This window comes from Uncinocarpus reesii, genomic scaffold (genome assembly GCF_000003515.1).
Source record: "Uncinocarpus reesii 1704 scaffold_1 genomic scaffold, whole genome shotgun sequence".
NCBI classification, from domain to species: domain Eukaryota; kingdom Fungi; phylum Ascomycota; class Eurotiomycetes; order Onygenales; family Onygenaceae; genus Uncinocarpus; species Uncinocarpus reesii.
This window is the reverse complement of record NW_003052500.1, coordinates 3742179-3755783: the sequence shown is the minus strand read 5'-3', so window position 1 is coordinate 3755783 and position 13605 is coordinate 3742179. Positions and strand designations below refer to the sequence as shown.

General features: G+C 49.1%; 4 protein-coding genes across 4 annotated transcripts; 1 reads left to right on the top strand and 3 right to left on the bottom strand.

The window, feature by feature from the left end:
* Positions 1-226: 226 nt before the first annotated feature.
* Positions 227-1185, bottom strand: UREG_01483 (uncharacterized protein; the record flags this gene model as incomplete). Its single annotated transcript, XM_002541921.1, has 3 exons — positions 227-592; positions 699-1006; positions 1086-1185. 3 exons carry the CDS (start codon positions 1183-1185, stop codon positions 227-229), a joined length of 774 nt encoding a protein of 257 aa, XP_002541967.1.
* Positions 1186-1919: 734 nt separating this feature from the next.
* Positions 1920-7064, bottom strand: UREG_01482 (uncharacterized protein; the record flags this gene model as incomplete). Its single annotated transcript, XM_002541920.1, has 2 exons — positions 1920-4792; positions 4841-7064. 2 exons carry the CDS (start codon positions 7062-7064, stop codon positions 1920-1922), a joined length of 5097 nt encoding a protein of 1698 aa, XP_002541966.1.
* A 1172-nt stretch (positions 7065-8236) lies between these two features.
* On the top strand, positions 8237-8690 carry UREG_01481 (uncharacterized protein; the record flags this gene model as incomplete). The annotated part of the gene is made up of 3 exons (XM_002541919.1): positions 8237-8368; positions 8429-8555; positions 8623-8690. The coding sequence occupies 3 exons, from the start codon at positions 8237-8239 to the stop codon at positions 8688-8690; spliced, it is 327 nt and encodes a 108-aa protein (XP_002541965.1).
* Positions 8691-8980: 290 nt separating this feature from the next.
* On the bottom strand, positions 8981-13580 carry UREG_01480 (uncharacterized protein; the record flags this gene model as incomplete). The annotated part of the gene is made up of 9 exons (XM_002541918.1): positions 8981-9453; positions 9574-9652; positions 9678-10167; positions 10218-10293; positions 10344-10542; positions 10597-10944; positions 11000-11173; positions 11224-11534; positions 11600-13580. 9 exons carry the CDS (start codon positions 13578-13580, stop codon positions 8981-8983), a joined length of 4131 nt encoding a protein of 1376 aa, XP_002541964.1.
* Between the last annotated feature and the right edge of the window lie 25 nt (positions 13581-13605).

The window sequence follows — 13605 nt, the reverse complement described above, 5'->3', positions numbered from 1 at the left end:
CGGACTCAGGCACAATCGTGATGTCGGAGATGTATATTACAATCGCAACGAGCACATGGCTTTCCTCCGCCCATGTTTGGTTCTAAAAGCTTTCGGTACTATGAACGCGCCAAATCTGGAGCTTGCTCTCATGAAAAATAGACATACACGCTTCGTCCCAACCACCCGCTGCTCTAGTACGGTGAAAACTGAGCGTCCCGTTACGCACAAATCGGGTGGGCAGAAATCATTTTTTGCCCTTCTTCTTCTTCTTTGCACCGCCAGCACCGCTAGCATTTACAGCCGGTCCGCCACCCTCCACCAAGACTGTATCATCATCACTGATAAGTTTATCGCCTGCCACAGATCCAGAAGTGGAGCTAGCTGGCTTCTTTTCCGCCGAAACCGAGGCCGTTCCTCCCTGCTGTTCTTCCTGTTCTAGCTCTTTCATAAATCCCTCTTGAATGCTTGCCTTCTTGCGGTCCCACCACTCCCGCTCCTGTTTTGCCGTCATCTGGATATCTTCGACTCTCTGTCGGAATATAGCGTTCAAGGTCATTTCGTTGGCAGATTGGAAAATTGTTTGGCCCCAGCCTGGGACAAAGGCGTTCGCCTACACATGGGTAAAAAGCCGAGTTAGTATTACCATTCCTTTCAATCTACCGTAGAGGCCTTTATTTTTTTATTTTTTTTTCTGGAATGACACTTGAACCACGTACTTCGGCAACAACATCTCTAAACTCGTCCTCCAATTCTTTCTCCGCTCTGGAGAACTGCTGCCACAATTCATCCCCGACACTGCCCTTTTGTAACAATGAGCCAAGCGCAGGTTTCTGGTTTCTAAGTTGCAATAGACGTTTAAGGTCCTCGGCGGCACGACGGAGAAGCGCAGCTTTCAGTACCGTTTCAGGGACCGGCGGTTTCTTTTTCTCCTTTATATCGGAAGGAGAACCCATGTGTAGAAGTGAGAAATAGACATCTCGTTGAATGTGCGAGGGGAACCATGGCTTCAGAGATGCAGACTTGACTACATATCGCGTCGCGTTCGTGTTAGCCCGCTGTAAATGCCGATAAACAGGTCTCATCGCAGGAGCTGCAGAACTTACCGGCTTTTCTCTTTCGATATAGCGAAGAGAACGTCGCCAATGAGCCGATGAGAACGCCTAGATAGGCAAAGGGAATGACGAGGCTAACCCAGTCAACCATTGCGACTGGCAGAAACGAGAGAATGGACAAAAAATCACAGTGAGGCCTCGAAGGAAGACCGGGCAAAATGTGAGCGGGATCCCCGACTGTCGCACCAGGATCAAACTACTCGGGCTGCGGCCACCCACGGAGTTCTGACAGTAGATTTAGTTGCAGAGGATTCTAACAAATGGATCATTGCAAACAAGGGTCACAGAGCACAGAAGAAGTCTTGGAGGGAGCGTAATTGTGCAAAGTGCAGTGCAGCCATGGGTGATGCCACCTGGACAAAAATACGTTGACAAGAGAACACTATGTCACATGTTTAGAGTTTGCCGCCTGCAGATCTTTGATATCAACACTCGCAGCAGCACAGAGGAAGAATTAATGTCTGTCTACGGGCCAGGAGTAAAAGGGAATTCAATCAGTATTGTCTTTCTGTCTGTCTTAGTGGCACTAGTATTGCAGAGACATTATTATAAACATCTGGACTATCCGGACCATATCGTCACAACTCCAACTCGGCTGCTTTCTGTATGAACAGATATCAAAGAGAAAATAAACACAAGCAAAGAAAGGACAAGCTAAAAGGGTAATGTGTATTGTTTACAAACCATTCAAGTAGAACGCGCTTCACACCAAACAATCATAGATAACCTGCACAAAACATAACCATAGCATGCAGGGGAAGAGAAACCTTCACCTTAATCACACAGTACCATATTCGGTTCATGGCTCCAGGCCAGAACAGGCTATTAATTGATTTCTTGCATCAGATCAATGTCATGAAGAACCTCAGCAAAAGCTCTCTTGACCGCCTCCGCAACATGCCTCCTGTTCCACTCGCCGCGCAGGTTCCAAATACAATCCATTAGACTCGTGTTAATCTGCTCCAAATGCTCCACCGAAAACCCATCAGTTTTGGTGGTGAGTTCCAAATGTAGTTGCTTGGTCAATGTATGGTCGACAACGAGCTCCGGGCTGCGAGGGCTGTCTTCGGGGTTGAGGATCCCTTGGAGCTGATTGTTTGTTCTAGGCGTCGCATGGAAGAGAGGTATAGGGGGCTGTTGTGACCCGGGTTGCGAGTTCTTCGGTTGGGATTGGCTTCCGTTGAGAAGGCTAATTTGAGAGTATTCTCCTCCGCTCAACGGTGTCTGCTGCGATCCCCAAGCACTCTCGCCCTGCTGTGTGTCTGGCAAATGTTCGTCGCCCGAAACACGGTACGGGTATAGGTTAAGATCGGGTCCCTCGTGTCGCATAGAAAAGTTGAGAGAAGTCTGCGTGTGGAGTTGCGTTTCGGAGGGGCCCGAATTCTTTTTATCCGAAGTTGTTTGAGTGGTTGACGCATCATTGACATAATCCCCTGGCTGTGAGCCTGGTGCCATTGGAGTCATTGTGCCCTTCTGCGACAGATTGGAAAGGCCAGACTGCTGCAGAAGCTGCTGCGACGGCGCTGTGTACGAGTGGGGCGGTCTTGGTTGGGCAGACTGTCCAAATGAACTATTCTGGGTTTCACGGCTGAAGCCAGATGTATCTTCGGTGTTGGACATCTGGATGTCGCCATCGCCGTCACCACTCTGATTGAACTGGGATGTAGACCCATTGCTAATCGGACGCGGCCCGCTGTGGTGGACGTCCGAACCATCATGCGGAGGAACACCATTTGTCAAAGAACTGCTCCCAGTCTGTGGAGTGACTGGTCGTGCGGGATAGCCGTTGCCTGAAGGCCCAAAAGTTTCTCCTAGGACAACAGGGCCAGACGATTGGTTGGATGATTCGACGCCATGGGCGACATTCATGGATGGTGGAGGCCCCATGGTATTGTGTGTACTTTCTGCCTGCTTTGCTCTCTCGATAGCCCGTCGTTCTCTTTCCAATTCTCGAAAGTAAACATTCTCGCACTCCGCTACCAAGGCAGGCTCCGTTTGCTCAATTAGCCCGATATCAACTTCGACATTCGACAAAAGCTCGTTCGCTTTCAACAAACGGTCAGGATCATCTAGCATTTTTGCATCCTTTGCTAAGCGTTTAATATCCAGAAGGAAGTCTTTAGGTCGCTTATAATACCCATTTGATAGGCGCTTCTCGATGATAACAGTGTCCATATTGTAATAGAATTTACCAGACACTACCTCTCGGAGCCCGGGGACACCGGCTTTGTCTTCGTCCCTCTCGAAAGGCCGGAATGTAGTTCTTTGCTCCAACGGGAGATCGGACGTGACGATGTTGGGGTCATCATCATCAAACAAGTAGCGGATCTGGGCTTCGTCGACCGGGCCAACTCGGAACCTCTTGTAGCTTCTCTTAATCTGATCCATGATAGGTTGAATTCTGATCTTGAGCAGATTCAAAGTCTGACGATCTTTTTTCTTCTGCGCCTTCAGCTCTTCTTTGCTCAGGGGTGCAGGGCCTGCAGCAGGGACGGGGGGCGCCTTTTGTAGGGTTTCAAGTTTTCGTTTCTTCCGGTTTTCTGGATCAGGGAAATCATTCGGTGCTGTAGCGATATAAGTTATGGTCGATTCAAAAAATTGGTGTCGCCATGCTTCTTTTGGTGCATGGAGGTTATATCGACTTTTCTGTGAAAAGCCAAAAAGGGACTTCATCATTTCATGATCGGCCTCTTCTTCACTCTCCAGCACTCCAAGCAACAAGATCGGGTCGGTTGGAGGTAAAGAACGAAGTAATCCGAGAAAAGTCGAGATGACTGTCCTTTCCACTGTATGGTACCAAGTTTCAATATTCGGTATGTAGATGACGCTTGGTTTATGACGCTTGACTTCTGCGAAAAGATGCACGATTGCGGTCTCTGGGGATTTGACAGGATCGCTCAAAAGTGTGGGAAGGTCAAACGATTGAACGTGTACACCCTCGAAATGCTGGAGGATGGCAGCTGCTAGATATTGTTGACCCATCCCAGGCCGTCCACGGATTAGAAGTCTTGGTCTGAAAACACGGGACCTTTCAAATGCCTGCTGCACACGCTCATGTCTGAATGCAGCATCATCCTCCGGCTGCTCATATTGTGCCTCTTCCAAGGCAGTGAGGGACTTTTTCTGCGGCAAGATTCGACTGATTATCTCCTTGAGTTCCCGCAGAGGGTGTCGCAATAAGGGCTCCACAGCCGGGGGAAGCGGAGAAGAACCAGAGGAAGCCGACCGCTCAGATGAAGGGACAATCTTTTTTAACGAGATCATAAAATCTTTAGGAGTAACGCGAATCTTTGCGGGATCAATCAACAGCTTTTCCTTGGACAGGTATATTTGTGGATATATTCTTTGAACGGCGTTCAATGCTGCTTCCGTACACAGAGCTCGCAGATCTGCACCGCCGTAGCCCTTTGTTAACTGTGCCAACTCATCTTTGATCTCGTTCGATAATGCCGGATCCCAACTCTTCGTATGTATATCTATGATAGCCCTGCGAGCTTCGGTGTTCGGAAGAGGGAAGTAAAATTCTCGATCAAAACGGCCAGGGCGTCGAAGTGCCGGGTCTATTGAATCAGGCCGATTTGTTGCTCCGATAACTATTACTTGGCCACGACCGTCCATGCCATCCATCAACGCAAGGAGCGTTGAAACGATAGAAGCATGAATTTGTTCTTGTTTGCTCGATCTTACAGGAGCAAGGCCTACCAGGAATCAGTATGTAGTTGAAAGTTGACACCCAGTTGACTTACCATCAATCTCATCAAAAAAGATGATACTGGGCTGGTTCTTGCGAGCCTCCTCGAAAAGAAGACGCAACTGCCTTTCTGCCTCACCAACCCATTTACTAAGAGCATCGGCTCCCTTTCTCATGTAAAAGGTCACCTTCTTCCCCTCTGTGCTTACACTTGTGGCCAACGCTCTCGCCAGCAATGTCTTTCCTGTGCCTGGTGGCCCATGGAACAAAACGCCACGAGGGGGAACAATGCGCAACTTCTGGAAAACTTCCGGATAGAGGAGTGGTAATGACACCATCTCTTTTAGCTGATCGATATGTCCTTGCATTCCACCAACGCTGTCAAAATTGACGTTAGGATCAACACCTAACGGGTCGGAATCCGCAAGGGCTTGACGGTCTTTGACCTTGCCCAGGTTAGCCGGCGTCCCAGATGGGCCTTGGGCAGCGTCATTGTTATGCAATTGACCGGGCACGCCGAGATTGCCTGTATTTCCGAGTCCTGATCCAGATGGTACTCCGGTCAAACCTCCTGGCTTGGGTCGCTGGGCTGCATCGTCGTCACTGCTATCACTCTCTACTCCTCCGATAGCACCAAGCGGATGCGGACCACCCAGTAGCGGTGGTGGGCCACCACCGCCTCCAAAGGGACCATAAGTCGAAAATAAGCTCCTCTGCCACCCACCACCTCCACCACGGGGCCGGCGAGAAGGAGATTCAGTAACCTCGTTTTCGGCTTCTTCAATGGGCAGAGCCAACTCTGGCCTGATAATCCTATAGTCAACCGACTTCCTGGTACGACGTGGCTTTTCGTAAACGATGTCAGGCTTTAAACGACGACGTGGTCGAGACCTTTTCAACTCGGCCAATTCTTCCGCCAACTCGTCTGCTTCGGATTCCGCACCGGCCTGTGAATTACCACCTCGCTTGCGTAGACCTGACCGACGACCGTTGCTACTCTCTTCCACTTCATCGAGGATTTGATTCTGTTTACGGGGAGAAGCGTGAGAAGGCTGTGAATCCGAGAGATCATCGTCATCGACCGCTTCGTCCTCGGCAGGTTCAAAGTCGCTCCCGTCATCCTGCTGTTTACGGGGAATCTTTCCCGCATTTTTACGGCTGGAACGGCGCAGTCGAGGGGTTTCCTTTGCTCCGGTTTCCACTTCCTCTTCTATTTCCTCCACAGGTTCGTCTCTTTGTCGTTGCTGCCTGGTCCTCCTTCCAGATCTCGGACCGTCGTCATCTTCATCGTCTTCCTCCCCGGCTTCGGCTCCATGTTCTGACTCGGGAACAGTCGTTTCGTCGACCATTTCCTGGTCCTCGGGCTTCTGAGTGCCAGGAACTGAATGGATATGATCTGACGCAACTACAGCAAATAGCTCGTCTTCAAAACCTCGCTGGGGGTCACTTTCCAGGACCTCAAGCTGGGACCCTTTCACGACATCCTGCTCCCGCTCGGGCGTGGCGATTTGCCCGTCGGCCATAAAATGTTCTGCTTCGTTATTGTCCTCTTCCTCTTCTTCCTCTTCTTCTGCGATCGCACCGGTTGTTACAGCGGTTTGCACTGTCTTGCGAGTACGCGTCGCAACTTCGGGGCTACGCGTTCCCTGACGGACCATCTCCACATGACGTCCAGATCCCGACAAAGCAACAATATCTTCGGATTCATCGCGATTCTGACGGGTAACTCGTCTATTGCCGAACCGAGTCGCGAATTGTGTTTCTGGTTCTTGAATGCTGCTGCTTCTAACTCGGGTAGATCTTGTCGTTCGAGTAACTGGCGGTTTCGGTTGAGGCTGTGAGACATGCAGTTTTAATAACAATCGAGGTGTGGGCTGGCCGGCTGTCGCTTTGACGACGGTTTGTTGCGGTTGGTGTTCTTCATCCTCTTCGTTCTCTTCATCCTGGTCTTCCTCAAAATCATCTTCCGAACCCGAGCTGATATGAAAGCTGGTGGCCTTCTTTGCAGCTTGCCTCTTTACGTAGCCTCTTGCAGTCCTCTCCACATCGGGGTCCTCTTCATCCTCTTCAATTTCATCGTCCATGGAGATGTCATCAGAGATTTCGGATAGCTCATCGTCAGAGTCATCGCGCCGTTTTTGCTTTTTAGCCGGGTGCTTCTTCGATTTCGCTTTAGATGCGGTGGCTTTTCGGGTTCGCGCGGTCCGGTCGTCATAATCTTCGTCGCTAGAATCGGACTTTACGAAATCCTCCACCGTTCGTTTCGTCAGTCGGCGCATGGTTGGGGGGGGAATCGCCGAAACGTTCTTTTTCACGATGGTAATGTTAGCGATACATAGGGTAGAAGAGTCCAACAATTGGTCAAGGGCTAAGGAGATAAGTTTCAACGATGGAAAGTGGAATTCTACCTCTGTTAGATGTCTCGAGCTCTAAAGGCCAGCTCTGCTAAAATAAGCTAGACAAGTTCCAGCTAACTGTGCAACGATGCATTTGTGATCAAGATGGATGGGCCAAGCAGTGGTCAATGAGAGGACTGATGTAGAAGCATTAACTGGTCCGGATGAATGTGGATGTTAGTTAACCGGGCGCAGGTCTCGAGGGTCAGGGCGGTGGTGCGGACGAACGTGAGTCGACAGAGTTAACAGTCTGAGTGAGTGGAATGCTGCAACAATACCGAACAGAAACAAGGTCAAGCATGGGCTCTCGAGCAGCGGGTGCCTGGACAGAAGCAGGACAAGGGAGAATTGGTTCCTCGTCGCCGCAGCCTGGAAGACGGCCTGGTGTTACCAGCCACAGGTTGTCTGGGTTTTACTTCAGCCACAGCACGCCATGCCGTATCAAGACTAGCCTCTAGGGCACGCCAGTCTGCATTAGGCTTAGCGTGCCCAGCGATGCTTGCCCCTCCACGCTTTTTCCCGCCAAACCGCGCATTTGCTTGCATCAACTCCGGAAACCTGTGTTGATGTCTTTCCACCGCCATCCTTCACCACAAACCCTTCCATCCCAACACATCCCGCAACACCACTGCGAATGCCAGCAAAACGTAGTTAATACTAAGGAAACGTGCCATATCTACGTAATCTGGTATCTTGAACATAGAATCAACTGTCCAATTCGCACCAGATTTGCATGCGACAGAAACAACCATTGACCATCGTCACCCTCAAGGTAGCTTGAGTGATCTTCGCCAGGGGCATCGAGGCTCAAAAACAAGCTTATCGCCATTAGGGTTTCCGGCCGCCTTGTCGGCACCCGCAGTTCGCTCCCCTTTTGATTTTGTTGTTCTGCTGCGCGTTGCAAACAACCGTCCAGGGCCCGCTCAGGGTCGGTCACGTGGGATTATGTAATTATCATCGTGTCATGTGATATCAGACCTCGCCATCCAAAATGAGGGCAGGCAAGGGTGATAGATACATGCCGTGCCAGGTCCAGTGGGGTATCGCAAGGCACAATGGCATTCCTGAGGTTTATATCACGCTCCGCTTCAGCCAGGCTGTATCCAACCACAAATATCAGGTCTTTTGCCACAAATCCTTCGAAATGGAACACTTCCCAACCCGGCAGCGACACTGAAACCCCTAGAGTAAGCTCAGAATGCGGGATTGCATGAAATATTCATAAACTAATAAACGTTGCCATCCAGAAAATTCCCTTCTCGGCTTTTAAAAGACCACTGGCCAAGGTTTTTCTTGGCTCGTTCCTCACGTACCAAATCATCTATGTGATATGGCTGCAACTCGAATGCGAAGAGTCCAAGGCCATGATGCAAAGTAGGTCAACTTTCCAGTACAATCTCCAGCAGGGGAGTTATGTTCTTTTGTTAATTCACGTTTACAGGGGAGTTTTCAAGGCTAGAGAAGGAGGCCCGTGATTTGGTTGCTGCAAATGACGCTAAAAAGTCCTGAATTTTGAATGCTCTGGATGAGCGAGTCTGATTTGCGGGAATGATCATTGACGAACGTTATTGCGACTGCTCATTGTGTTCGAGGAGGTTTTCGATCGAACAATGAACATACCTCTCTCGCAGGACGAGTGTATAATACTAGTTACGATTCCAGGAAGACAGCATAACCCCGGTGGCTCTGTTTCTCATTCTACTGCTACTTCTTACATATTCAATCAAATCTGGGTATTTCAATCAAGCCATTATGAGCCCCATCCACAGTCCCGTTCAGACACACTCATTATTGACAATTCACAAAAAATCCAATCCGCCGTTTATCCTTTCAAGATCTGCCCGGATGCTCTGCAAATCCGCTCCAACCCGCCCCGCTATCTCCGCCTTTCGCTGGACGCCCATGTCAAGCCACCGTAGCAAGAGATTCCCATCTACCAGTCCCCTTCCACTGAACCCATCGCTTTCGACCGCCCGGTAGGCTTTAGGGTTTAGCCCACAGGGGTGCTCCATACTCATTACAAGTTGCGATTGCAATGCCGAGAGGCGCCGGTACGTCTCTTCGGTTAGAGGGGTGATTACCCCTACTGAACCACTTTGGGATGTCACAACAACCTGATATCCCGCCGGCATATAATCCACGTCCATATTGTCTTCGGACGCACCAGTTCCAGAGCTCGTATATTGGGGTATTAACGTTAGCGTGGAGATGAAATGACCTGTATGAAAGCTACTGCGATGTAGCAACCGGTCACCTTTCGACGATGAGGGGTCTAGCAATAGTGAGTGAACAGTGCATATCAGCTGGACTGGATTTAGTTTACCTTCTGGATCGTACTCGAGTACATGGATTGTGCAGTCGTCATCGGCCACCAAAATATATAGTCTCTTACCATCCGGCAAGAAATCAGCAGCAACAACTTGGAGATACTCGCTGTCCTTTCCAAAAAGCGTGAGTTTGTAAGGCTCCTCCTGTAAAAGTAACTCGGTTAGTAACGCAGGTTTCAACGTCAACAGCGGAGGAGAGTTGTACAGAATATCCAGTAAACCATAATCCCTTGAGGGCGTCTCCCATTATGCATAAACCGGTCCCCTGGAGCTCTTTCAAAACGCTGACGTAGCATTGCATATCCATAAACGCCACGGGAAGGAGGCTTCCATCTTCTTTGAGGCCACGAACCAAGCATTTTTGCCCTTGAGCCGCGATCAAAAACCCTTGCCCGCCAATGCCGGAAATGGCGGTCACAGCTCCCTTGACATCTTCCTTAGCAAAGAGTTTAAATTTTTGATTTGTTTCAGGACGGTCCGGATCGGGCGCTACATCAATTATCTCAAAAACGTAGATGGAGCCACGGGGAGTAATGTCTTCTCCTCGCACGATGGCAGTTCCAACCACAACCATGTCCTGCCTTTCATGGGTTATTTCGGAAACCTCCATATTTATTGTTTTAAGGCATAGGATACGCTCGGTCGCACCGAGATCATAGCTATCATTCAGGTGAGTGGATGAGCGAGCACACATAGATGACCAACTTACCAGTCAATAATAGACCACGTGCGAGGACTAAGCAGCTTCACACGGCCTCTATCCAGCTGTGGCATAAATGAAATCACTAAAAAGTTCTGTCAGTCAGAATTCAGGTTATTACCAGAATAAACATACCTTCACTTCGCCATTCAGTATGTACTTCGTCATCTTCCGGGAGTTTGAAGTCTTCATGGTAGCTTGTTCCTAGCACATAAGTTTCAGAGCGCGCGAAATATTCCACGCAGTCTACTTGTTCCCCAATATGTATTTTGCGTGCGGCCCATGCATTGTCAAAGCGAGTATTGCCAGGTAGCCTACACATGCGAACCATGTTCTACATCGACAAGGTCAGTGCATCCATATCAGTGAAAATGAGAGCAAAACATACTTTGGCATCGACATATGCAAATCCCTTTTCGCAAGCAGGCATATGGAAACTGCTGAGAGAAGATACGGGTTCCCCTTTCAGCCTCAAAACATGAGGAGAGCTCGTAGATGACTTCATAATGAAACATGGATTAGAGCCTGGCATGAACATCGTTTTATATCCGCAAAGATCAGGAATTGCCCGCAATCTTGCAAAGCTGGTCCTATTTGTATTGTCCATATTCGATGCCGGGTCAACTTTGGGTAGGAAATAGTCGGTGATTTTTAAAAACCGTAATTCAGGTTGTTCCAATGAGGGTTTCGTATAGTATGGCTGATATATCACAAGATCATCATGCGTAGTTCGTAGCTTTACAAACAAAGTTAGTATAAAAATCAACCACAGAAGACAAAATGATACGAACGATCATATAAGGTTGTCGGCTGATTGAATCGCCCAGGTCCGCCATTAGTACTTCTGATAATGTTTCACGATACGTCGCTCGCTTCCGAAATGGCTCGCATGACAACATCGGAGGTAGAAAGTCCACGCCACCCAGGGAGCAAAGTGGGTTCGAAAGGTTGGGAAGAGAGAAGATCTAGCGTAAGATGAGTATTTCTCTGGCAAGAGTGAGATTCGGGCCCTTACAAATAGAGTATAATCGGTGCGAAGAAGAACTAGCAGAATATTTTCAGATGACGAATTTTCCTGACCCCTGTTGGGGATAAAAGTATGATGCTTATCAAAATACAGGCAGCCACAAAGCCATTTGTTAGAAGTAAGCAATCCGTCGATGTTGACTTCGTCCAGATCTCCACTACTGTCGGGTTGAAGCAATAGGAGGGACTGGTCGTCTCGGGTGATAAGAAGGTATGGTTCAGCGAAACTTGCTCCGGTTACCGAAAGCTCGTCACTTGTATCTTCATCCCAAACAGGGTATATCTGGGCCAATGCAAGATCTGGGCAAGCAGTCAGCAACAATCCACTAGCATGGCTGGAACCTAAAGCTGATGAGTATACTCACCAGTGTCATAACTCCGGACCTCAGAGGTAAGGACCTGGACAACTCTGGTTCCACCAGCAAGGGTACCAATATCCACAGTGTGATCCTCATTTGGATTGAACTCTGGGGCCTTCATTTCGTCTATTCCATTGCCACCAACTGTATACACAACTGATTGCTCTTTAGCATGTCCACGGGACTTGGAGAAAACTAGGTACTTGTCGTAATTGCGCGACGTTGTGGACGGATTTGAGGTATTTGAGGGGGCAATTTGAACCGACCACACCCCATCAACATTATCCATCTTCATCGAATCAATAATATAAGGATCCAGCTCCTTTCTGAGAATGGTAAGGCCACCTGCGTCACCCTGCCCATGGGTGACCACAAGTTCCAAATCAGTGGATGGCTTGGAGGTTTTTTTGGAGGCCTGATCACGCGTTCCGGGAGTTCTTCCCAAGGTTATATCCTTCATTGGGCCTAAACTCCAGAGTCGATCATGACAGCGGAAAACAAATTCGTCCTTAATCAAACCGTTTGTTTGAGAAACGGTTTTGGGAACAGTGGTCTGGTTGGTAGGCGTAGAGTAGAGATCGTCTTCATATATATCATCTTCGTCATCGTCCGTATCGGTTTCTCCTGCTCTAGGGCCGCTTGAATCTCTCTTGAGCCTTTTTATAGACTGAGACGGTCTGGTCCAACCTACAAGAACAGAATCGGTTTCTTCACTTCCGAGGAAGATCTTCCCCCGGCCTAGACTAGCCGAGCAGGAAGGCCTTGCCTTCAAAATTGAACCGCCAGCCTGCGTGGAGACCAATTGCACAAAGATACCAGAAACGGATCTCCCGTCCACCTTGAATCGTACTATAGCCATCCTACCGCTCGCTAAGACAAGCGCTATATCGCCGCTCTCAGTGCCTAGCTGTTCAATGACGCATCCTTCTAAGCGCAACTCCAAATCCGATTGGTCTGCCATTGAAAACTCGGAGGCTTGTCGAGCAAACTCGTTTACGCCAACTGCATTTGTCTTACCAGCTTGGTCGACGTGAATAAGCTCGTTAGATCCGATCAATAAAGAGCCTCCAATGGGAGGCGGCAGGGGAACGACATTCCATAAATCACTAGGTAATCGAGAAACCGTAACGAGAGTTGTGGATGTCCGCTGTTGAATATCGAGAGTGAACACGGCATATGAAACAACGTCTTTTCGTTCACCAAGCAAAGCAAACGATGTGGCAACGTGAGAATAAAGGATACCGAAAGTTGGTTCTCTGTACTCATACAGAAAAGCAAGATGTATCGGGTGAACGAGAGCAGGGTCCAGCGCCGTCAGCGGGAGAACAAAGGAAGACGCATAGGGAGTCTTATGCCTTGCCACGTCATTTGCCGCGGTTGATTCGACGAGAGCATTGTCCATGTCCTCAGGTTTCTCGCCCCGTAGGTCTTCGTCGAAATCGTCCATCACAAGATCATCACCTGTCTGATGGAAAGGCAAGATGGCCACGCTATGAATTCCAAAATTCAAGATAGCGCATCTGCTGCTGGGGTCAACTGCCAGAAGACTTGGACAAAGTTTTAGATCAGGAGTCCAAGGACTGTTGTGCAGGTCCTCTCTTTCATAATAATGGATAGAGACGGTCGATATCCCGTGTCTTTCGTGGTCCCACTCCACGAGACTGAGCTTCGCATTTCGGGTTGCAACTAGCAGCGCCTCCCCGCCGCTTTTTGAGTCAAGAGTTTTCACTCTACCCAAGCCAGTCACCGTTCCTGGAAGGTCATATTCTGCTAGCAGAACCAATCGGGTATATTGCTGCCTTTCAACTCTGGTTTTGTCATCCGTACTCGGGGACGTAGACGCCCCGTAAGCAACATTGACCAAGGAGAACACTTGAAGCACCGATGTCTTTGCGACTATCAAATTGTTCGACGTGGCTGAAATGAATGGCAGGGAGACAGCGTGTGTTGCTCCCGAAGGAGGAAGCAGTTCCGTATAACACTGCATGCTCAGGTTCAAGGTCAAAAGCACT